We start from the raw sequence: 24,756 nt of genomic DNA, 5'->3' as shown, positions 1-24,756 counted from the left end.
GTCTGAGGACTGAAGGCTGATTCTGCCATTACAGAGCAATGTCAGATTCCATACCTGTCACCAACAGGGGTAATCGATGACTAAACCAAAAATGGTAGTTAAATATTTGTTGTTCATTTTTCTTTCAGTCTTCAATTTAAAGTGGAAATCTAGTGTTGTCTATGCTAATCAAATAGGCTGACTGAGCAGATAGAGCATGATCATAGCTATCTTGAAGGAGTCCAGCTGATAGAAGGTTCTCAAGAGACATCCATGAGTTTTATGATCTCTCTCAGGTAATACAATGTCCCACCTTTTCCTTGAGCCCCTCAACACAGTCCTAGTTCAATAATGAGAATGTCCTGTCCCATACACTATCCATGGTTCAAAGGTGTGACCTCTGCCCTTTCCCCAGTGGGGGCCTGCTGCACTGGGGTGTCAGTGCCTCCTTCCCCCATGCCCCACTCCCTGCAAGAGGAAGGTAAGAGGAAGGATTTTAATATGATAGGCCTCTCCTAAGCTGGCTTTGTGCTCTCTGGGCCAGCAGAGGGTTAAGCCAACGTGACAGAACATCATGCATCTCTATTTTGGTTGGCCACTTATTCTTTCTGTAGCCCTTGGAATCTGGCAGTGCTTTCAGTTTCTCCTAGCTTAGACCTATTTGCCCCAGGAAGCCCTAGTTACCCCATGCTTCCTCTCCTGTGTGGCTTGCCTCTGGTTCCTGGAAATACTCAAACAACTGTATCCAGACACATCCTGAGAACAGGCATCCTTCCCTCATCTCCTTCCTTATTCCTATTCCTCTCACTTTCCCTGGAGGGGCTGTCAGAACCTTTCACATTTCCCTGGAGAGAGATCCCATGCCCATGCAGGGGGGGGCACATAACTAGCTTTCCAGGATCCTGTTGAAGCTTTATTTAGGAGAGGGGCCACCCTTCACCTCGCTTCTTTGAGGAAAGGGATGGATCTCTCTTTTTAAAAATCTTTGAAAAATTGTCTCTTCATCTGCATTTGGACTTGCTATGCTCCTGATCTGGATGAGAGGTTTAAGATGAGTGTAAAGATCTCCAACCATGTGAGGCGAGTATCTCATTTGGACAGTTCCCTTCTCAGGACTCTGCTGTAGCTTCCGTTTTACCTTTTGTTATACAGACCAGCTCAGCTGGCATCATCAGAAAGCATCTTTCTTTCTTTCTTTCTTTCTTTCTTTCTTTCTTTCTTTCTTTCTTTCTTCTTTCTTTCTTTCTTCTTTCTTTCTTTCTTTCTTTCTTCTTTCTTTCTTTCTTTCTTTCTTTCTTTCTTTCTTTCTTTCTTTCTTTCTTTCTTTCTTTCTTTCTTTCTTTCTTTCTTCTTTCTTTCTTTCTTCTTTCTTTCTTTCTTTCTTTCATTTATTTTACCACCATTGCCTTCACAAGTCTCCATCCATCTTCTTCCCTGCCCCCGAGTGACATCTCAGATCCATGATTTCCCTGTTTTAGCTATAAGAGCAGTTTCCTTTGTTGGCATTAAAACAAACAAACAAACAAAAAAAAAAAAAAACAGTTCAAGTCAACAATGTAATGTACCGCCCAGTTCCAGACCTTCTCCCCTAGCCATGAGGAAGGGGTCTAGCTGTCCTGTCACTCTTCTCCATCTTGCTCTGTCACTGTACCTACCTCAAGGTGGGAGGCTCCTCAAAGGTGTGAGGGGGACAGGGGCCATAGAAGAGAAGGGGTAAAGCATTCTGTGACAGAAGGTGCTGTTATAAGGCCACCAGGCACCTTTTACTCTAAACGCATGAGGTGCATTTCTGGGTCCTGGGAAGACTTTTGCAAGGACTTTTATACCAACACTGCTTCTTGATATCTGGCAGATTATTTCCCACCCTGATCCTCCCTCCCTATCTGTATCTATAGTTTCTGCTATGGTCCGAATATTTGTGTCCCACCGAATGCATAGGTTGGAATTCTAACCCTTACTGTGATTGGTATCTGGAGGTGGTGCCTCTGGGGTGATTAGGTCATGGGGGTGGAGCCCTCATGAATGAGATTAGTGCCCTTACAAAAGAGACCCCAGGGAGATCCCTTGTCCCTCCTGCTGAAGATGGCCATCAGTGAACTAGGATATACGCTCTCACCAGACAGCAAATTTGCTGGTGTTTGATCTTGGACTTCCCAGCTTCCAAAACAGAAATAAATTGTTGTGTTTAAGCTACCCAGTGATATTTGTAACATGGACTAGAACTGTCTCTTCTTGTCAACTCCTTTCATTTCTGCAGACACTCCTCTTGGGAGGACTAACTTCAAGATGTCTCAAGCAGTCTGTGTTCCTGGGTCTGTGTTTTCATGAGAACATGTTCATCCTTGTATTGGTACTCCCCACTGTCCCCTCTCTTCTGTTGTCCTGACTATCCCAGTTGGCTCCCACTTGAGAACTCTCCTTCAGAGGTAGGCACTGGACTTCATGTTCAATATATCCCCTGTTTCTTCCACAAACCCTTTCTCACCATGTATACCCTGGTGGACACACAGAAATATGCCCATAGGTTTCTACAGCTGGAGGGAGGCATGAGGCTCCCCTTTCCCAGGCAGCCGCATCTTGCCTACTGGTTGGTTCTCTTGGAGACTCTTCAGCTGGTTTGTGGGAGGCCCCTGTCTCCCTCTTTTCCCATGAATTCCCTTCCAATAATTCTCCTTTTCCCATTTCAGTCTCCCCTTTTTAGGCTGAGGGTGTCCAGCTAGATGGGTTCCGCTCTAGTTTATTAAACCCCTCTAGTTGGTCGAATCTCCATTTTCTGTAGAAGTAGAGTCTTCATCGCTATCATCCTCAGCTTGGAGACTTTGGCCAAAATTCTGAGACAACAGGAAGAGTATCCCCAAATCTTGCTTGAAACACATACTTACGCCATAGTTTTGGTGGTTCTTTTTCTTTTTTTTTTTTTTTCAACGTTTATTTATTTTTGGGACAGAGAGAGACAGAGCATGAACGGGGGAGGGGCAGAGAGAGAGGGAGACACAGAATCGGAAACAGGCTCCAGGCTCTGAGCCATCAGCCCAGAGCCCGACGCGGGGCTCGAACTCACGGACCGCGAGATCGTGACCTGGCTGAAGTCGGACGCTCAACCGACTGCGCCACCCAGGCGCCCCTTTTTAAATTTTTTTTTTTTTTTTTCAAAAGTGGTTCTTTTTCTTAAACCAACTTTACTCATTTACGTAATCCCTTGGCCACTGCGGGCATTTGAAATTTATCACCCCTGCTCTGTAGTTTTATATATTAAAAAAAAAAAAAATTGTTTGATCTTACTCTGACAAAGATGAGTTAGTCTCTCATTGCTATTGTGTTTTGTCAATTTTTCCTTGCAGGTATGGCTTTTTGTTCTTTTGCAAAAAAGGTTATCTGAAACTTGGAAAGGGGTAAAAGAGATTACTAGGTGTTTTTTTTCAGTGCAATGCTGGCCTCAACTCTACTTACTAGGTATTTTCTAGGTCTGATAGGGCAGAAGTTAACTTTTAAATGGTTGTCAGGTAGAGATGGAAATAACTTCTGAGCAGAGGAACAGATAACCCCAAAGGTTACAGTTTATGGCCCTGTTGGACATTAACTAGTGTTGTATCTAACACATATCCTATTAACTGTATGTACATATCTAGCTTCTCAGATGGTCTTTTGATTGGTTTTATATTTTTCTGGTTCTCTCATTAATTAGTTAAATAAAATCTTTGACACATGTTCTCTTTGTATTTGCCTGGGACTCCAGATTTTACCTTTTTGAAAATTATACTTTAATCATTTATTTATTTGATACTTTTATGTGGTACATAATAATTGATGTCAGTTATGACCTCAGTGTGGAACATCAGCTCTTTTGTGATAAAGTTTTGTGTGTTTAATACTTTTTGTCTCAAACTCAGCTTTGCCTGATATTAACATAATTCTGCTTTTGCTTTTGGTTGATGTTTAATAATCATGGGTTAAATTTAATAGGTTAGATACTTGTTAATTTCCATCTTTCTGAGCCACTTTATCTTAAATATTTCCTATTCAGGATTTACTTGAGCTATATTATTTGACCTAATGTGAGTTTGTTCTATTTACATGTTAAAATTAAAGCATGTGTTTGGTTTTAATGCTGTTATCTTCTTATTTTGATTTATCTTCAATTCCTCTTTGTGATTTTCCTTTATCCCTTTACTTTTTTTAACAATTCTATTTTCCAAAATAAAATCAAGTAAAATAAATAGTGCATAAAAGTCTGTATGCCTTTCAGGTCTCCTGGTTTCTTCAGTCTTGTTTTCTAGAGGCTCATGGTCTTTTCTGTACCCTTCTCCCCTACCATCTTCTTTGCATATTGGACAATTATAGATTATTTTTTGTTTTTCTGTTAATGACCATTACAACTTTGACCTCTGTTTCTTGATTTGTCAAGGTAAAAAGTGAAGTTGAGTCTATTGATTCTTGTTATTAAATATGAGGAAATCAGTGCACTCATATTTATATCTTCCTTCCCTTTGTTTCTTATACTTCCTAATTTTTATTCATAGTAAACTGTCCCAGTACATTATGATTATAGTTCTCTTGCATTGTATAGTGCTTTTCTTTTTAATCCATTTTAATAAGTAGGAAATATATCATATTTTAAGGCATATAAAATATATATAAAGTATGAAAAGGAATAAAATAAACACCTGTTCTTACCTTATCACAACTTTATTATTATTTTTTAAACTTTATTTAAATCCAAGCTAATTAACATATAGTGTAGTAATGGTTTCAGAAGTAGAATTTTTTTTTTTTAATTTTTTTTTTTCAACGTTTATTTTATTTTTGGGACAGAGAGAGACAGAGCATGAACGGGCGAGGGGCAGAGAGAGAGGGAGACACAGAATCGGAAACAGGCTCCAGGCTCTGAGCCATCAGCCCAGAGCCTGACGCGGGGCTCGAACTCACGGACCGCGAGATCGTGACCTGGCTGAAGTCGGACGCTTAACCGACTGCGCCACCCAGGCGCCCCTCAGAAGTAGAATTTAATGATTCATCACTTACATATAACACCCAGGGCTCATCCCAACAAGTGCCCTCGTTAATGCCCATCACCCATTTAGACCATCCCCCTACCCACTACCCCTGCAGTAACCCTCAGTTAATTCTCTGTATTGAAAAATCTCTAATGGTTTATCTTCCTCTCTGTTTTTATCTTATTTTTCCTTCCTTTCCCCTATGTTCATCTGTTTTGTTTCTTAAATTCCACATATGAGTGAAATTTGAAGTCTGGAAATCCTTCCACTCTGACTGACTTATTTTGCTTGGCACAGTACACTCTAGTTCCATCCATATTGTTGCAAATGGCAAGATTTCATTCTTTCTGATTGCTGAGTAATATTCCATTGTATATATATACCGTGTCTTCTTTATCCATTTGTCAGTCAATGGACATTTGGGCTCTTTCCATACTTTGGCTATTGTCGATAGTGCTGCTATAAACATTATTTTTGCTTATGTTTCCCTTGCCTTAGGAGACATATTGAGAAGGATATTGCTATGGCCAATGTAAAATAGGTTACTGCCTGTGCTCTCTTCAAGGATTTTCTTTAAGTTTATTTATTGAGAGAGAGAGAGAGAGAGAGAGAGAGAGAGAGAGAGAAAATGCGAGGGGGGGAGGGGAAGAGAGGTAAGGAGAGAGAATCCTAAGCAGGCTCCATGCTGTCAGCACAGAGCCAGACACGGGGCTCGATCTCACAAACTCTGATATCATGACCCGAGCTGAAATCAAGAGTCGGACACTTAACTGACTGAGCCACCCAGGTGCCACTGTCTTCTAGGATTTTTAAGGTTTCAGTACATACATATAGGTCCTTAATCCATTTTGAGTTTATTTTTGTATATGGTATAAGAAAATGGTCCTGTTTCATTATTTTGCATGTAGCTCTCCAGTTTTCCCAGCACCATTTGTTCAAGAGACTCTATTTTTTTCCATTGCATATTCTTGCCCCCTTTGTCAAAGATAAATTGACCATATGATTATGGGTTTATTTCTGGGCTTTTTGTTCTGTTCCATTGATCTTTGTGTCTATTTTTGTGCCAGCACCATACTGTTTTGATTACTACAGCTTTATAATATAACTTGAAGCCTGGAATTGTGATACTTCCAGTTTTGTTTTTCTTTTTCTTTTTTTATTTAAAAATTTTTTTTAATGTTTTATTTATTTTTGAGATAGAGACAGAGCATGAGCAGGGGAGGGGCAGAGAGAGAGGGAGACACAGAGTCCAAAGCAGGCTCCAGGCTCTGAGCTGTCTGCACAGAGCCTGAGGCAGGGCTCAAACTCACAAACTGTGAGATCATGACCTGAGCCGAAGTCAGATGCTTAACTGACTGAGCCACCCAGGGGCCCTTGTTTTTCTTTTTCAAGATTGCTTTGGCTATCCAGGGTCTTTTGTGGTTCCATACAAATTTTAAGATTGTTTGTTATAGTTCTGTGAAAAATGCCATTGGCATTTTGATAGGGATTGCATTACATCTCTAGATTGCTTTGAGTAGTATAGATATTTTAATAATATTTATTCTTCCAATCTATGAGCATGGAATATCTTTCCATTTCTTTGAGTTGTCTTGAATTTCTTTCATCAGTGTTTTATGGTTTTCAGAGTATAGGTCTTTCACCTCTTAGGTTAGGTTTATTTCTAGGTATTTTATTATTTTTCGTGCAACTGTATACAGAAATTTCTTCTTAATTTCTCTTTCTGTTGCTTCATTGTTTGTGTATGGAAATGCAACAGATGTGCACGTCGATTTTATATCCTGAAGCTGGACTGCATTCATTTATCAGCTCTAGCACTTTTTTGGTGTAGTCTTTCAGGTTTTCTATATATAGTATCATGTCATCTACCAAAAGTGAGTTTTACTTATTCCTTACCGATTTGGATGTCTTTTATTTCTTTACGTTGTTTGATTGCTGCTGTGAGGACTTTCAGTACTATGTGGGTAAATGTGATTAAGAGTGAACATCCTTGCCTTGTTCCTGACCTTAGAGAGGAAGCTCTCAGTTTTTCCACCATTGAGTATGATGTTACCTATGGGTTTTTCATATATGGTTTTTATTATGTTGAGTGTTTGTATCATAAATAATTGTATGTAAACCTACTTTGTTGAGTGTTTGTATCATAAATAATTGTTGTACTTGGTCAAATGTTTTTTTTTCAAATCTATTGAAATGGTCATATGGTTCTTTCCTTCCTCTTATTGATGTGATGTATCACGTTGATTGATTTGCAAATATTGAACCACCCTTGCAACCTGGGAATAAATCCCACCTGACTGTGGTGAATAATTTTTTTAATGTATTGTAGGATTTGTTTGCCAATATTTTGTTGAGGTTTTACATCTGTATTTATCAGAGATAGTGGCCTACAATTCTCTCTCTCTCTCTCTCTCTCTCTCTCTCTGTCTTTTTGTGGAGACTTTATCTGATTTTGGTATCAGCGTAATACTGGCTCATAGAATGAATTTGGAAGTTTTCCTTCCTTTTCTGTTTTTAGAATAGTTTGAGAAGAATAGGTATTAACTTGTCTTTAAATATTTGGTAGAATTCACCTGTAAAACCATCTGGTGCTGGACTTTTGTTTTTTGGGAGTGTTTTTATTACTGATTTGATTTCTTTGCTGGTTATCAGTCTTGTCAAATTTTCTATTTCTTCTTGTTTCTGTTTTGGTAGGTTATATGTTTCTAGGACCTTCTCCATTTCTTCTAGGTTTTTCTATTTGTTGGCATATAGTTTTTCACAATATCTCTTATAATTGTGTTTCTATGCTGTTGGTTGTTATTTCTTCTCTCTCATTTGCAAGTTTATTTACTTGAGTCCTCTTTTTTTCTTGGTAAGTCTTGTTAGGGGTTTATAAATTTTATTGATTTTTTTAATTTAATTTTTTATTTTTTTAAATTTACAAATTAGTTAGCATATAGTGCAACAATGATTTCAGGAGTAGATTCCTTAATGTCCCTTACCCACTTAGCCCATCCCCCCTCCTACAACCCCTCCATCAACCCTCAGTTTGTTCTCCGTATTTATGAGTTCCAGTTCCTGGTTTCATTGATCTATTGTTTTATTTGTTTTAGTTTCTATGTCATTTATTTCTGCTCTAACCTTTATTATTTCATTCTTTCTGCTGGTTTTACATTTTATCTGTTTTTCTTTTTCTAGCTCCGTTAGGTGTGATGTTAGGTTGTTAATTTGAGATTTTTCTTGCTTCTTGAGGTAAGCCTGTATTGTTTATACTTCCCTCTTATGACTGCTTTTGCTGCATGCCAAAGGTTTTGGACCCTTGTGTTTTCATTTTCATTTGTTTCCGTGTTCTTTTAAATTCTTTTATATTCTTGTTGACCCATTTGCTGTTTAGTTGCGTGTTTTTAACCTCCATGTATTTTTGCTCATTCCATATTTTTTCTTGTGGCTGATTTCTAGTTTTATAGCAGTGTGGTCAGAAAAGCTGCATGGTATGACTCTGACCTTCTTGAATTTGTTGAGACTTGTTTTGTAGCCTAATATGTGATCTATTCTGAAGAATGTTCCATGTGCCTCTGAAAAGAATGTGTATTCTGCTATATTAGGATAGAACGTTCTGAATATATCTGTTAAATCCATCTGGTCCAGTGTGTCCTTCAAAGCCACTGTTTTCTTGTTGATTTTCTGATTGGATGATGCTGTAAAGTGGGTGTTAAAATCTCCTACTATTGTATTATTATTTATTAGTTCCTTTATTTTGAAATTAACTGTTTTATGTATTTGGTTGTTTTCATGTTGGGTGCATAAGTATTTATAATTGTTCATCTCATTGGATTGCCCCTTTTATTATTATATAGTGTCCTTCTTTGTCTCTTATTACCATCTTTGTTTAAAAGTTTATTTTGCCCAATATAAATATTGCTACACTGGCTTTCTTTTGACTTCCATTTGCATGATAGATATTTTTCCATCCCCTCACTTTCAATCTGCAGGTGTTTTTAAGCCTAATATGAATCTCTTGCAGGCAGGATATAGATGTGTCTTTTTTTTTAATCCATTCTGTCATCTCATGTCTTTTGATTGTAACGGTTAGTCAATTTACCATCAAAGTAATTATTGATAGATATGTATTTGTTGCCATTTTCTCTCTTTGGTGATATATTTGGATTCCTTTCTCTTTATTCTTTGCATATTAGTGGTTTTTGATTTGTGGTTACCATTAGGTTGGTATATAACATCTGCACATAGCAGTCTGTAATAACTTGATGATCATTTAAGTTTGAACCCATTCTTTACTTCCCTCCTCCCCATGTTTTAGGTATATGGTGTCATTTTTTACCTCCTTTTATTTTGTGGGTTCCTTGACTGTTTTTTACAGAACTATTCATTTTTACTGCTTTTGTGTTTCTTACTTTCATACTACACTTTTATTCTTTCCACTTAGAGTCCCCTCTAACATTTCTTGCGGGATGGCTTAATGGTCACAAACTCCTTTTTATTTTGTATATCTGAGAAACTCTGTATCTCCCCATCTATTCTGAATTATGCCTTGCTGGATAAAGTGTTTTTGTGTGTTGATTTTTCCCAGATATATCATGCCACTCCCTTTTGGCTTGGAAAATTCCCACTGAAAAATCCTCGGATAGCCTTATGAGGTTTTCCATATATGTTAAAGTCTTCTCTTGTCTTGCTATTTTTTATATTTTTCTTTATCACTATATTTTACCAGTTGAATTTCAATATGTCTTGGTGTGGATCTGCTTTTGATTTTATTTGGAGTTTTCTGTGATTCCCAGATCTAGCTATCTGTTTCTTCATCCAGTTTAGAGAAGTTTTTAGCTAGTTTCTCTTCAAATAATTGTTCTGCCCCTCTTCTTCTTCTGGGAATTCTATACTATGGATGTTATTACATTTGATGGAGTCACTGAGTTCCCTAAGTCTATTCTCCTTTTACATAATTCTTTTTTCTTTTTCCAGCTTGGTTACTTTTTATTACTCTATCTTCTAGGTCATTAATTTGTTCCTCTGATTCTTCCAGCCTGCTGTTCATTGCATCAGGAACATTTCTAATGTAATTTATTGCACTCTTCATCTCTGATTTGTTCTTTTCTATCTCTGTGTTAAGGGTCTCACTGATGTCTTCCACTCTTTTCTCAAGTCCAGTGAGTATCCTTATGATAATTGATTTAAATACTCCATCAGGCATTTTGCTTACATGTGTTTCACTGAGATCTCTGGTAATGGCCTTGTCCTGTTCTTTCATTTGGGATAAATTTCTCTGTCTTCTCTTTTTCTCTAAGTCTCTGTGACTGTTTCTGTGTGTTAGGAAAGTGAGCTATATCTCCTGTTGTTGAGGGTAATGGCCTTATGAAGAAGAGGTCCTGTAGTGCCCTACAGTATAGTGTCCCCTATTCCCTAGGGACTGGCACTCCTGGGAGTGTCTCCAATGTGTGCTGCATGTGCTCTGCTGTTGTGTTCTGGCCACTCCATACTTCAGGCCAGTCATCTGTGGAGGCTCTTTTTGTCTGTTGTGGGCAGTGTCTGGTCCCTGGCCTGAATGTGGCATGTTTTTACTAGGTGTGTTCTTGTCTGTTTGTAAAATGAGACCTGTCACCACCACCACCGCCACCAGCACTGAGACTCCCCAAAACTTCTGGGTCAGGAGATGTGGTTTTGGCAGGAGTTTGGATTGGCCTTCTGGGGGAGGAGCCCCACTGTACTGGGACTGAGGCAAGTATGACCAGGGATGGCAGTTCCACTGGAATGCAGGGGGCAGGGCTTGGTGTAAGCAAATTAGGTAGCTAGCGTGGGCATTGCAATGGGTCCCACAGGTGGCCTTATGCTGAGGGATGGGGTAGGGAAATGACTCTGGACAGTTTCTTTGTTCCAGAGGGGATTCTCCATGAGTGCTGGCTTCTCTGGGATGCTCTCTAATAACCTCCCCACTGTGTGCCCCAGGTGATCTTCAGATTGGTGTTTCCACACTGTATGTCTAGGGGCTGTTTATCACTCCTTCACTCCTTCACCCCAGTGCCCTCCTGGCTCTATCCAAGCCAAGCCCATTGACCTTTAAAACTTCAGGCTTTAAGCCCCACGTGATTGTAAGAACTCCCTAAATTCAGGCCCTCTCACTTTTCAAGCCATTTGCTATGGGGGCTCATTTTCCCTGTGTGCTAGTCTGTCTCTCACCCTTCTCCATTACTGTGGTTCCTTCCCCACTGCAGCAGCCATAATCCATTTCTCTCCCAAACTACATCTCCACACTTCCTATTCAGTGTGGCCTCTTATTTATCTTTAGCTGTGGAGTTTGTTCTGCCAAACTTCAGTTCAATTTCTGGGGTATTTAGGGTGATTTGATAGTTATCTAGTTGTATGTGTGGGATGAGGTGAGCCTAGGACTGCCACCTTCCCCTCCACCTTTCTCATTTCTTAATGTGTTTATTGCTAGGAACATCCCTCTTAGGACTGCTTTTGCTGCAACTCATACATTTTGTTATGTTGTGTTTCCATTTTTGTTTGTCTCAAGGTGCTTTTTTATTTCTCCTTTAATTTCCTATTTGATCTATTGGTTGTTTGGAAAAGTTTTATCTCATTTTTATTATTCATGTGTGCTAGAAGTTTTCCTCTTCGTATTGATTTCTAGTCCCATACAATTTTTGTCAGAGTAGATATTTGGTATGATTTCAATCTTCTTGAATTTGCTAAGACTTTTTTTGTGGCCTAACTTATGGTCTATCCAGAAAATGTTCCATGTGTACTTAAGAAGAATGTGTATTCTACTGTTGTCTGATAGAATGTTCTGCATGTATCTGTTAGGTCCATTTGTGTCTATAGTGTTGTTCAAATCTGTTTTATTATTTATTATTTGGATGACTACTGAAAGTGGGGTATTAAAGTGGGGTATTAAAGTCCTCAACTAATATTATTGTTTAATTCTCCTTTGGCTTTGCCAGTTTTTACTTTATATATATAGGTTCTCTAATGTTGGGTGTATAAACATACAATTATATTTTCTTGATGGATTGACCCTTTTATATAATGGTCTTCTTTGTCTATTTTTTATTTACCATTTTTAGTCAAGGTATATTTTATCTAATATATGTGCTTCTGCTTTTTTTGGTTACCATTTTCTTGGTAAATCTTTTCCATCCCTTCACTCTCAGTCTATTTGTGTCTGTAAAGTTAAACTGAGTCTCTTATAGGCAGCATACTACTGGATCTTGTTTTCAAAATGCTTTCAGCTATTCTATGTCTTTTTAGTGGAGAATTTAATCCATTTACGTTTAAAGTAATTATTGATAGATAAGTACTCACTATAGTCATTTTATTAATTGTTTACCAGCTATTTGGTAGAATTGGTGTTCCTTATTTCTAATCCTGTTGTCTTTCTTTGTATGTTGATGTCTTTTGGCATCAGTATGCTTTTACTTCTTTATCATATTCTTGTGTGTAATCACTATAGGTTTTTTTCTTGTGGTTACCATGAGGCTTACATAAAATGTCTTGAAATTATAACACCCTATTTTGAACTGATTAAAAGCTTCAATAGTACTCCTAAACTTTATTATAATTTTACTTTTCTCCCCTGTCACAATTTAGGTTATTGATGTTATGATTTATTGTGTAACCAATAATAGCTTATTGTAGTTATGGTTATATTTACATTTCTTTTTTGACTTTTAAACTATCATTATAAGTGAATTATGTACCATTATCATATTATAGAATCTAACTTTGACTATATACTTATCATTACTAGCGAGTTTTATGCTACCATTTTATGTTTTTATGATGTTAATTAACATCCTTTTACTTCAGATTAGAGACCTCCCTTTATCATTTATTTATAAAGTAAATATAGTTTGGGGAAATCTTTTGTTTGGGAAAATCTTTATCTCTTCTTCATTTCTGAAGGACAGCTTTGCCAGGTGTTGAATTCTTGTTTGGCAGTTTTTTTCTTTGAATATTTTAAATATCTCATCCCATTCTCTCCTGGCCTGAAAAGTTTCCATTGAGAAATCTGCCAATAATCTTAGAGGGGTTCTCTTATACATAACTTCTCTCTTTTCTCTTGCTATTTTAAAAATTCTTTGAATTTGACTTTTGATAATTAATTATAGTATGTGTTGGTGGCCTTTTTCAGGTCCAACCTATTTGGGATCTTTTGAGTCTCATGGATTTGATGTCCATTTCTCTCCCCAGGTTTGGGAAGTTTTCAGCCATTATTGTTTTCAATATGCTTTGTCTCTTTTTTTAACTCTTCTCTTTCTGGAATTCCCACAATGTGGGTATTATTCTTTTTATTGTGTTCTATAAATCCCATAGACTTTCTTTACTTTTTCCCAATTCTCTTTTCCTTTTTCTCCTCTGACTTGATAATTTCAAAGGTCCTGTATTCTACACCACTGATTCTTCTGCATGGTCAAATCTGCTTTTGAAGCTCCATATTGAATTCTTTACTTCTCTCATTGTATTTTTTCAGCTCTAGATTAAAAACATTTTTTTTGATGGTTTCTACTTCTTTCTTGAACTTCTTCCTTTTCATTTTCCCTTAATTTCATTTATTTGTGTGTTCTAATAGTATGCTAAGCTTCTTTAAGAGAATTATTCTGAATGCTTTGACAGTTCATTGATCTCTAATTCTTTAGGTTCAGTTATTGGAGCTTTATTAGTTTTCTTTGGTGGTGTCATGTTTACTTGATTTTTTTTTAACAGTCCTTGATTCCTCACACTGGTGTCTGTACATTTGGGTAAGTGATCTCCTCTTCCAGACTTTACAGGTTCCCTTTGGCAGAGACAGTTACTTACCAGTCAGCTCAGTTTGGGTTTCTGGATATGTGTGCTGGTAACTTCCTTGGGAAGATGGAGATTGCTAAACAGTGCCTATTTTTTTGGGTGAGGCCACTGCCTAAACCTCTGAGGTTAGTGGATGTGTCACTGGCTTAGAACAGTTGGCTAGTACTCCTGCCTTGGTTCCCTGTAGGATGAGATCTGTGGCTGCTGGGTTCTCTAGTCAGGCTTACTAGATGGTTAGGACTGGGTACTATACCCAGAAGTAGACAGAGCTATGAATTCTCTTCCCTGCTCTGGCAGTGTAGCAGGATGGGCCCCAGGGCTTGCATGGCTCATCATTTGGGAATTTGAAATGGCAAGACTGTGCACTGAATTTCCTGGCCAGATGGGGCCACTGGTTTTGTTCTTCAAATGGGGAAAGCCACAGGGTACTCTCTGTTCAAGTGCCTCTGTCAGCAGGGCCTTATGCAGCTTCCCATATGCCCTGGTTAAGTTCCTGATAAGGTGGGATGAAAGCTGTACTTAGCAGCAGGTGAGGATACAAATTAGTTTCCCTGTCCAGACAGAGTGGGGAACCAGCTCCAAGATCAACAAGGGTTTTTTGTGGTCTTGCCTCATGCCAACCGATGCCCCAAGTTTCCTGGCCAAATGGTGTCCCTGGCTTTGCTCTGTGGATGATCAGTTCTGCCTGTTATACTCTCTGCTAGAATGTTGCTGGGCTACACAGCTTCCAGGTGTTCTTGTCAGGTTTTCTGGTCAGGAGGGCCCACAAGCTACACTCAGCAGTGAGCTGGGCTATGATTCAGCTTGTCTGCCTGGGCAAAGCAGAGGAACCCTCCAAGCCTGGCAAGACCTTTTGTTTGTGTTCTTGACTCAAGCTAACCTGCTCTCTACGTCCCCTGGCTGAATGGTGCCACTGGATTTGCTCTGTAGGTCAGTTCTGCCTGCCATTCTCTCTGCTCAGCTTCAGCATGTTGGGTTATGCGGCTTCCAGGTGTTCCTGATCAAACGTTCTGGTTGGGAGGGGCCAGAAGCTACACTCAGCAATGGGTTGGGCTACATATAACTCAGCTCCCTGAGTGAAGGCAGAAGGACAAGGCCAGTAAAACTTCATTTGGGGACCTGAATGAGGTAGACTTGCATCCGGCTGAATTCCCTGGACAGACTGTGTCATGTTGGCTCTGCAAGTGAACAAAGCAGCGGCAGTCATTGCTACTACTAGGGTGCTTCAGACACGAACTTGGTCTGTCAGGACCCTAGTGTGGGTGGTTGTGAGCTCTTCCCCCTTCTCCATCACAATCAGATTCCCAGTGGTTGAGCCCCTCATGTTTCCCTGAAATCCCCACAGGGCTCCCAGGAAGAGACCCACAATGCTGGGGAAGCTGGGTGTCTGCTATAGGCTTTCTTTTATCACTGGAGGAACCACAGACTCAGGGCAGACCTCTTGGTGTGGTGCTGTGCCAGCCTTGGTGTGGTGCTGTGCCAGCCTGGTACAGTCCACATGTACCACTCCTCTTACCCTTCAAATGCAGCCTGTCTTGGTCTCTTGTGGTGCAGAGGATGGTTCAGCCTTATCCCCATGTTCTAGAATTCTCTCAGTGGTGTGCTGCCTGTGGATAATTGTTAGCTGTTCTTCTTGTGAAGGGGAGCAAGTCAGGAACAACCTACGTCACCATCTTGTTGATGTCACTCTCCCCTGTTGTCTCTTCTTATAAGGACACTAATATTATTGGATCAAGGCTCCACCCTTATGACCTCACTTTGCCTTAATTACCTCATTCAAAGGGTCTATCGCCAAATATAGTTACATTGGGCTTCAATATATGAATTTTGGAGGGGGGATACAAACATTCAGTCCATGACACAGGGGCTTAACCAATTTTGCCGTGGAGTGGCCATCTGGGCTGTTTCCCGAGGAACTCCAAATGACAGTCTCTTTTTTAGGCCCTACCTCTAGGGCTGGTTAGATTCTCCAGAAGAGTCTTTCAATTTCTAGTCTGTAGGGAAACGTTTCAGCTGCCAGCATTCTGAAAACTGAGTTTCAGTACTCACTATTTGGTGTGCGTGGGTTGACTTAATCATCCTGTATTTGGTTATATTACCCCAACTTCAACTTTGCCTAGAGTTCTGTCATTCAAAGATCGTCGGTCTGACCCTCTTCAAGAAATAAGCCTCCTGGCCATTCGTGAGGTGGGAAACAGAGCATCTACTTAATGCAGGGAGCAGGTACAGGGACCCAGGGGCTTACCTGATACCAATTGATTTCCATCGGTCCTCCTTATTTTGGCCTCTTCTCTTCCTCTCCAACACCTGCTGCTGTCAGTTCCTGTGACTTTTGGTTTCTGTGGTATAAACTGTATTATTGGCTGTGAACTTTCTCCATTGTTCAGTTTCAACTGCTAAGTGAGTTACTACTATCCATCTGCTTTATAGCTTCCAAAATCTTATCACTTTCGTCTCTTCTGTTCTTCCTGTTGTATGAATTTTTAAAAATCCCATTTAGTCTGTGTGAGCTTTGGGTGGGAACAAAACTAGATCTGTGTATTCAGTCCTCCATTTTAACCCAGAAACTTCCATTCTTTTCCAAAGCAGTAACTTCTGGGATTAGTTTCAGTTCTGTATTTAAATAGATTGATTCCTTACTGCTGGTTCTTTCTTCCCATATCTCCCCTAGTTCCAAGTTCTTTATTTGGATGTATCTCTTGGCTGCATTTCTTCATCAAGTAGTTTTTTAGGGAAGAGCTTACTGGCAGTTGTGCTAAGAGGTGGCTTGAGGTAGGTGGGGTGGAGGGCAGATGGTATCTTGTAGGAAAACGTAGCTTAAAAAAAAACCCTTTTCTAACCCAATTGCCAGCCTGAACCCTTTTGTTTAGAAATTTAGAGTCCTTAAGTCTTTGCAAGTTTGTGAATGCCAATTTGTTGCCTTTACGTTCAACTCTTCACTTCCTAGTTTTGTGGACTTGGTTGACTTGTTTGGGACCTTGGTTTCTAGTTTGTAAAATGGAGGCCATAATTCCTCAGAGGGTTGTTGGAAGGGCAACACCAGGCCTATCTGTTCAACAGATACTACTTCCCTTTCTCTGCCCTGTGCCCCCTTCCCAGCATTCCTTCCTCCCTTTTCCTCAGATGGATGTAAAGGATCCTTTTGCCTGCTGCTTTAGCACCCCCAGTACGCAGTGGTCCAAGATGCTGTGGAAACAAGCCTCAAACCCAGGCAGCTAAAAGCCAGGCTGGCTCTTCCTAGAGGTTCAGGTGCTGAGCCCTTTCCACCTACCCTGGTTGGGACAGCAGCAACTGTAATCTTGTGCTCAAGGCTGCTAACCTCACAGATAAGATCAGCCCTGAGATAAGAGCATAACTTTCACTGCAGGGCTTTAGCGGGCAAAGGAATCTGATTCAAGGCAGTAACTTCCATCAGGGGAGAAAAGATAAGGTACGGTCACTTCTAATCTCAATAAGAGCATGTTCACGGTCTAGTGCCTTTCCGTGAACTGGCAGGTTGACATTTTCTATCATGGGACTTGTTCACAGTCAGGCCTGCCGCTGCTTTCTGAATGAAAAAGGCCAAGTTCCAGACAGGTTTGCTTCTTCCCCGGTTCCTACAAGGTGCGTTGTGAATGAAGGACTGAAAGACTTGGGGGTGGATGCAGAAGAAGCCTGCCATGGATGAATGAATGCTTGTAGAAAAAAAAATTTAAAGGAGCAAATCTTAGTGTTGAGTCAACTTATGTGTGCAGCCCCCCTGCCTAATACATGATTCTAGCTATTGTGACAATGAGAATATAAGAGAACGGAAGACACGAAAGACCTGCTTCCATAAACTGTGGCATCTGCAGACAATAGAATAGTAGTTATAGTTCTATTCATTATAGGTAGCCATTAAGAAGGATTAAATGGATCTATGTATACAGACACAGGAAGATGTTTACATTTGGTTAAGCTACCAAGGTTACAAAGCAACGTGCATAGTGTGAACATTTTGTGTGGAACTGATGATATGCGTGTGCTCACGTGCAGGTGGATGGAGGATGTTCATCACAGTGTTTATTTTACCACGGTTATCTCTGATGGTGGATTTCAGGGGACTTCGTGCTTTATTGGTTCATTTCAATTAGTTATAATGAGAATATATAATTTTTAGAGCCAAAAGCTTGCTTATCTATTTATTTTAGCTATGTTCATTTAAATAAAAGCAGACTCTGCTTTGCATTCTCTCTTGACCTCATTCACTTCCACTATGTGCAATTTTAAAAACTGGGACAATAGGATTTTCCTCACCGGTTGTTTGTTGTGAGGATGAAATACTATGAAAGCCCACAGGCTTGTTGCTCAAAACCTGTAGGCTGAATGAACAGTTTAAACAGAAGAGGACTGAAATTTTTTTCCCCTTAAAACAGGAAATGTTGGGTAGAGTGGAGTGAGAAAGGCTGAGTCACTGACTTCTGTTTGACTCATATATTTATGTATTTATTTTTTTAAAGTTTATTTTGAAAGAGAGAGCATGTGTGCGAGCATGAGTGGGGGATGGGCAGAGAGAGAGGAAGAGAGAGAATCCTAAGCAGGCTTTGTGCTGTCAGTGCAGAGCCCTAGGTGGGGCTCGAACCTATGAACCATGAGATCATGATCTGAGCCGAAATCAAGAGTCAGATGCTCAACCGACTGAGTCACTTAGGTGCCCCGAATCCTATATCCACTTAGTAGCTAAGATCAGGGCTGCCGTGCTTGGTCATTGGGGCACTTTCATATTACAGTGCATGTGACCCCGACGCTTGAGGACTGGCACAGACTGGAACCGGGTGATGTGGCGGTCCTGTCTGACTCGAGGCTCAGAGGTGAAGATGCCTGCCCAAGTCCTCATTGGTCACGTGGGGGAGTCTGACCGTTAGAAGACATTCACCGTTAGAAGAGGACTTTTTTTTTTTCAATATATGAAGTTTATTGTCAAATTGGTTTCTATACAACACCCAGTGCTCATCCCAAAATGTACCCTCCTCAATACCCATCACCCACCTTCCCCTCCCTCCCAGCCCCCATCAACCCTCAGTTTGTTCTCAGTTTTTTTAAAAAAATTTTTTTTTTCAACGTTTATTTATTTTTGGGACAGAGAGAGACAGAGCATGAACGTGGGAGGGGCAGAGAGAGAGGGAGACACAGAATCAGAAACAGAAACAGGCTCCAGGCTGTTCTCAGTTTTTAAGAGTCTCTTATGCTTTGGCTCTCTCCCACTCTAACCTCTTTTTTTTTTCCCCCTTACCCTCCCCCATCGGTTTCTGTTAAGTTTCTCAGGATCCACCTAAGAGTGAAAACATATGGTATCTGTCTTTCTCTGTATGGCTTATTTCACTTAACATAACACTCTCCAGTTCCATCCATGTTGCTACAAAGAGCCATATTTCATTCTTTCTCATTGCCACGTAGTACTCCATTGTGTATATAAACCACAATTTCTTTATCCATTCATCAGTGGATGGACATTTAGGCTCTTTCCATAATTTGGCTATTGTTGAGAGTGCTGCTATAAACATTGGGGTACAAGTGCCCCTATGCATCAGTACTCCTGTATCCCTTGGGTAAATTCCTAGCAGTGCTATTGCTGGGTCATAGGGTAGGTCTATTTTTAATTTTTTGAGGAACCTCCACACTGTTTTCCAGAGTGGCTGCACCAATTTGCATTCCCACCAACAGTGCAAGAGGGTTCCCATTTCTCCACATCCTCCCCAGCATCTATAGTCTCCTGATTTGTTCATTTTGGCCACTCTGGTGTGAGGTGGCATCTGAGTGTGGTTTTGATTTGTATTTCCCTGATGAGGAGCGACATTGAGCATCTTTTCATGTGCCTGTTGGCCATCTGGATGTCTTCTTTAGAGAAGTGTCTATTCATGTTTTCTGCCCATTTAGAAAAGGACTTTCTAGTAAAGAATGGGAAGGGCCTGGGGTGGAGCCCAGTGCAGTGGGGCTCAGCAGATGCTAGTTCTTTCCCTTGAAGTTTTCCAGGTGGACAAAAAGGGTATTCTAGGCTTGTGAAGAGACAGAAGTGTCATGCACATTTGGATATAAAAAAGCAGCCAGTTTGCTACTTCTGATAGGGCATGAATTTGATTTTAAAATGAGTTTCTTTGTAAGCTTAGTCTCTGGGACTGCCTTCACAGAATTAAACAGAAATGTACTGCTGGTACGCGCAATTCTCCTGTTTACAAGTGTGGCACCACCCTGCTTCCCACCCCAAAAGGCGGCTAAGCTCCCTTGGAGGGACTCCCTAGGTGGACACAGCCCACCAGCACACACGTGGGAGACTGGCCGTCCACATCATTCCGGGAAGCCCCCAGAATCACAGTGAGGTTTTAAAATGTTTTTTGCTGTTCTAGAGTCTCAGCGAGTCTCTTGTCCCTCAAAGCATGGATTTGATGATTGGCAACCTGCGACTTAGATGAATGAACTCTTCCTTCCTTTAAAGAGTGTTCATTCATTCCTAAGTTTGAGAAACTGTATCTTTGCCACGCCCCTTCACTTGGTGATGACCTATTTTTAAAATCTCATTTTCTATTCAGATTTCAGTCTGCTTTTGATATGGCTTAATTAAAACAAAAACCTCTCCAGGTAATAGAACAAGGTGAACCAAAAGCTTTGGGCTTGGGGTGGCTGCTAGGGACTCGTTCAATATAGATCAGTAACACAGGCTGCAGCTTTATTTTTTAAATTTCTTTTCTTTTAATGTTTTATTTATTTTTGAGAGAGAACGAGCAGGGAGGGGCAGAAAGAGAAGGAGACACAGAACCTGAAGCAGGCTCCAGGCTCTGGGCTGTCAGCACAGAGCCCGACGTGGGGCTTGAACTCGTGGCCTGTGAGATCATGACCTGAGTGGAAGTCGGATGCTCAAGTGAGCCACCCAGGCGCCCCACAGGCTGCAGCTTTAAAGGTTCCGTGCTGAGGCTGGCAGGATCCCACTTCCTTGATCCGTCTTAGGAATTGGCCCATGGGACTGGGGAGCACGTATCTCCGAGGGGGGCCAGGCCGTGGTTGTGCCAAGCACCACACACATGCCTAGAAAAGCCCTTGGCAGTCAGGAGAGCAGTTGAAGTTTCTAGTGGCAGAGAGGCTGCAGGAGTTTTGCAGGAGCCCCCAACTGCCACCCCAACGCTCCCTGTGCAGATTTGAAAGTTCTGCAGCTTTCACACAACTTAGGAGACTCATTCTGAAGGTGGCTGAGGACGTGCTGGAAAGAGGTATTCTTCCGAGCCCCGAGATGAAAATCCAGATGGAACATTGGCTGATATCCACTTTCGGAAACGGGCAAGCTCCTAGGCAATTTGTTTTAAAATCTTGCTCTAAATTATCATTTTAGAATAAGTTTACATTTTTACAAAGGATCTGTTTGTACATTACACATTTTGATCCATTTAGGTAAATAGGACCTTGAGGATGAGAAAATGGAGGCCCAGAAACTCTTGTGTAAGCCAGGGTCACACTGCGGACAGAGGCGAGCCTGGGTCAGCACGCTCTCCATTCTGTCATCCCCAGTGGTGTGTGCTAACAGCTAGTGTGGCGCATGTGCTGTTAGTTTGATAGTTTTGTTTTTAAAGGAGAAACAAGGATAATTGAGAAGTAGCTAAATCCCCTAGACTACACTCCCGGAAAGCCTCTGTAGCTCCACAAGCCCCCAAGAGAGCCAGTGTCATCTGCCCTGTGGCAGTGGGATGAAAAGGCAAACAGCACGAAGGAGGAAATAAATAGCATCGCAGATTGGAAACCCAAACCGGCAAATTCATAGCAAATGTCACTACATGTGTAACAGGGAGAGGGGAAAAAACCTTACATGAGTCTTCTCTATATGTTGAAGATTTTATTTTTCAGGGGAATCAATTCCATTTAATAAACCTTTGTAAAATGCCACAGAAGCCAGGGGGCACAGGTTTAAGCCATGCTCTTAAGAACTGGCCCTCTCCAGGCTGAGTCTCTTCTGCAGATTACCTGGAAGTTACAAAGAGGAGTTCCTGAATACAAACCTTTGAAAAAGCCAATCTTTTTCCTATTTTTGGATTTGGGCCAAATGCAGAAAGTGGATTTTCCACTTTTTTGCTTTGATAGGAGTTGAACTCTTATCTTTTTTCATTTAAAACAAGCCAAAGTCCCTCTTAAAGAATCATAATGCAGGAAACTGCTTCTGTGGAAGCGAACCTTGACTTAGGGCCACACAAGCTCAGGCATGTGCATGTCAGACTCTGCCTGCTCAGGACACACAAGAGGGGAAACCAAATGCTGCTGCCCACGCTGTTCTGCAGTTGTCTAGAGTAGGGGGAGCACAGACAAGAAAAAGTGCAAAATAAAGGGTTTTTGTAAGGGCCCAGAGTAGATGGGAGACCCCCACATGAGAAAGGCTGGTTTCAAGCTTCACACACAAACCTACAACTTCAATTCCTCTCTCCTCATCACACTGTTATTTCAAACATCAGCATGGGAATCAGACTTATTTCCATTAAAACAAGAGCTCATTTTCTTGTGCCGGAATGTATATAAAGGCCAGAGATCAAAGCCTAACAGTTTTCATGTTCCAGCCTTTTTGTCCCTACAGTATATAAATAACCTACTCCCAAGTTTACTCCTCAAATGACAATAGCTAGCTTTACTTCATGAATTATGGTGTCCAAATGAGTTGATTAATTTGCTTTCGTCACTGTGCATGAGTCATGGTAGATCAACTGCAGGCTTCATGCAGACTTTAGAAACTGGATACATGACTCAAGAACACGCAGCAGCTCTGGGCACCAGGGGCTTGGTGGGCTTGGTCGGCAGGCACCTGGCCTGGCCCTGAACGCAGTTTCCAGTCTCTGCAGCTGCAGGATGAGGGTGAAGCTCCTTGCCAGGGAGGCAGGGTAGGTCCATTTGTTTTGCTCGGCCTCTCTGCTGAGTAGTCAAGGTATCTTGAATCTTTATTTTCTGCCAGGGAGGACACTGCATCAAGGTGGGCCGGTGTGGCCATTATTTCAGCGTCTTTACCATGTACGGCCCTTGTAGTCTGTAGCCAATCTTTCTGTAATAATTCCTGGTGCCGACCCCTGTGAGGCAGCAGAAAACCAAAGAAAGAAGAGTATTTATTAAGCGTAAACTCCTGTAAAAACCCTCAAAGGCCAGCAGATGCTCCTCTCTCAGCTCCACCCCCACCCCCCTCATATTCACAGACCAAATTCCAGTCCAGATGGAACCTCATTTTAACAAGTTTGGAACATTTTTATCATTTTGAATACAGGCTGTATTAAACTATAGAAACTTTGTATTTTAGAGCCTGTGTATTTCAGTCCTGTTGGCACACCATGGGAGGAGGTGGATTTAAATGTGACCTGTCCACATTCTAAATGGAACCAAACAGTATCACAGTTCCCTGGAAGGTGAAAGAGAGGGGAGATGGGGGAAAATGGGGTCTCCACAGAGCCTAGAGAGGGAAGGGGCACCGAACGAAAAGAAGCTGTGCTTCAGTGTCAGTGCAACACGCCCTCATCGTGAGCGACAATTTCAACAGAATATTGGTCACATTAAATTAATACTACTTAATTTGCATTTTATTAAAGTTTTGTTTAACTGGCATATTTCTTTCATGTATGAACAGTGTAAGTACCAGAAGTTCATACCTGTTTTAAGTTTGCATGCATTTAAGCAATATTAGCTGATTTAAGGCAATACTAAAGATCTATGAACTTTCTTTTTTTAAAAGGGATCTACATAAGTTTGAGAAACACTATCCTTAGTGATCCCTCTAAATAAAATACTGTCCCACAGAAGATGCTGAGAGCTCACAGGAGGATAAATGCATGGCTTATAAGGTAGTGTCTACTGGCGTGGTTAAGAGGGGACCGGCTCTGGATCAGTTTGATCTGGGTTTAAGACCTGGACCCATCATTTTATAGGTCTATGGCCTGGGTCAGTTACTTAATTTCCCTGAACTTTTTTTTTTTTTCCATATAGTTTATTGTCAAATTGATTTCCATACAACACCCAGTGCTCATCTCAACAGGTGCCCTTCTCAATGCCCATCACCCACTTTCCCCTCTCCCACTCCCCAGCAACCCTCAGTTTGTTCTCAGTATTTAAGAGTCTCTTATGGTTTGCCTCCTTCCCTCTCCGTAACTTTTTTCCCCCCCTTCCCTCTGGTCTTAAGTTTCTCAGGATCCACCTATGAGTAAAAACATATAGTATCTGTCTTTCTCTGCCTGACTTATCTCACTTAGCGTAATACTCTCCAGTTCCATCCACGTTGCTACAAAAGGCTATATTTCCTTCTCTCTCCTTGCCAAGTAGTATTCCATTGTATATATAAACCACATCTTCTTTATCCATTCGTCAGTTGATGGACATTTAGGCTCTTTCCATAATTTGGGTATTGTTGAAAAGTGCTGCTGTAAACATTGGGGCACATGTGCCCCTATGCTTCAGCACTCCTGTATCCCTTGGGTCAATTCCTAGCAGTGTTAATGCTGGGTCATAGGGTAGATCTATTTTTAATTTTTTGGGGAATCTCCATGCTGTTTTCCAGAATGGCTGCACCAGTTTGCATTCCCATCAACAGTGCAAGAGGGTTCCCGTTTCTCCACATCCTCTCCAGCATCTACAGTCTCCTGATTTGTTCATTTTAGCCACTCTGACCAGCGTGAGGTGATATCTCAGTGTGGTTTTGATTTGTATTTCTCTGATGAGGAGTGAACACTTACAGCAATGGCTAGATGATCTAGACAGAGAATCAATAAAGAAACAAGGGCCCTGAATGATACATTGGATCAGATGGACTTGACAGATCTATTTAGAACTCTGCATCCCAAAGCAACGGAATATACTTTCTTCTCGAGTGCACATGGAACATTCTCCAAGATAGATCACACACTGGGTCACAAAACAGCCCTTCATAAGTATACAAGAATTGAGATCATACCATGCACATTTTCAGATCACAATGCTATGAAACTTGAAATCAACCACAGGAAAAAGTCTGGAAACCCTCCAAAAGCATGGAAGTTAAAGA

The 24,756-nt window shown here is 40.9% G+C and overlaps 1 protein-coding gene across 1 annotated transcript in view; it reads right to left on the bottom strand.

Moving 5' to 3' along the window:
* Nucleotides 1-20,823: 20,823 nt before the first annotated feature.
* The window catches only part of ELP3 (elongator acetyltransferase complex subunit 3), a 98,989-nt gene continuing 95,056 nt past the window's right edge, over nt 20,824-24,756 (bottom strand). Inside the window, exon 15 of the mRNA XM_030312676.2 lies at nt 20,824-22,801. Within this exon, the coding sequence (XP_030168536.1) occupies nt 22,725-22,801 (77 nt within the window). The 3' untranslated portion in view covers nt 20,824-22,724. The remainder of the gene's footprint in view (nt 22,802-24,756) is intronic.

Source organism: Lynx canadensis, chromosome B1, assembly GCF_007474595.2.
Source record: "Lynx canadensis isolate LIC74 chromosome B1, mLynCan4.pri.v2, whole genome shotgun sequence".
In the NCBI taxonomy this organism is placed as follows: domain Eukaryota; kingdom Metazoa; phylum Chordata; class Mammalia; order Carnivora; family Felidae; genus Lynx; species Lynx canadensis.
Note: the sequence above shows the minus strand (reverse complement) of the source record. Positions and strands in the feature narration are given on the sequence as shown.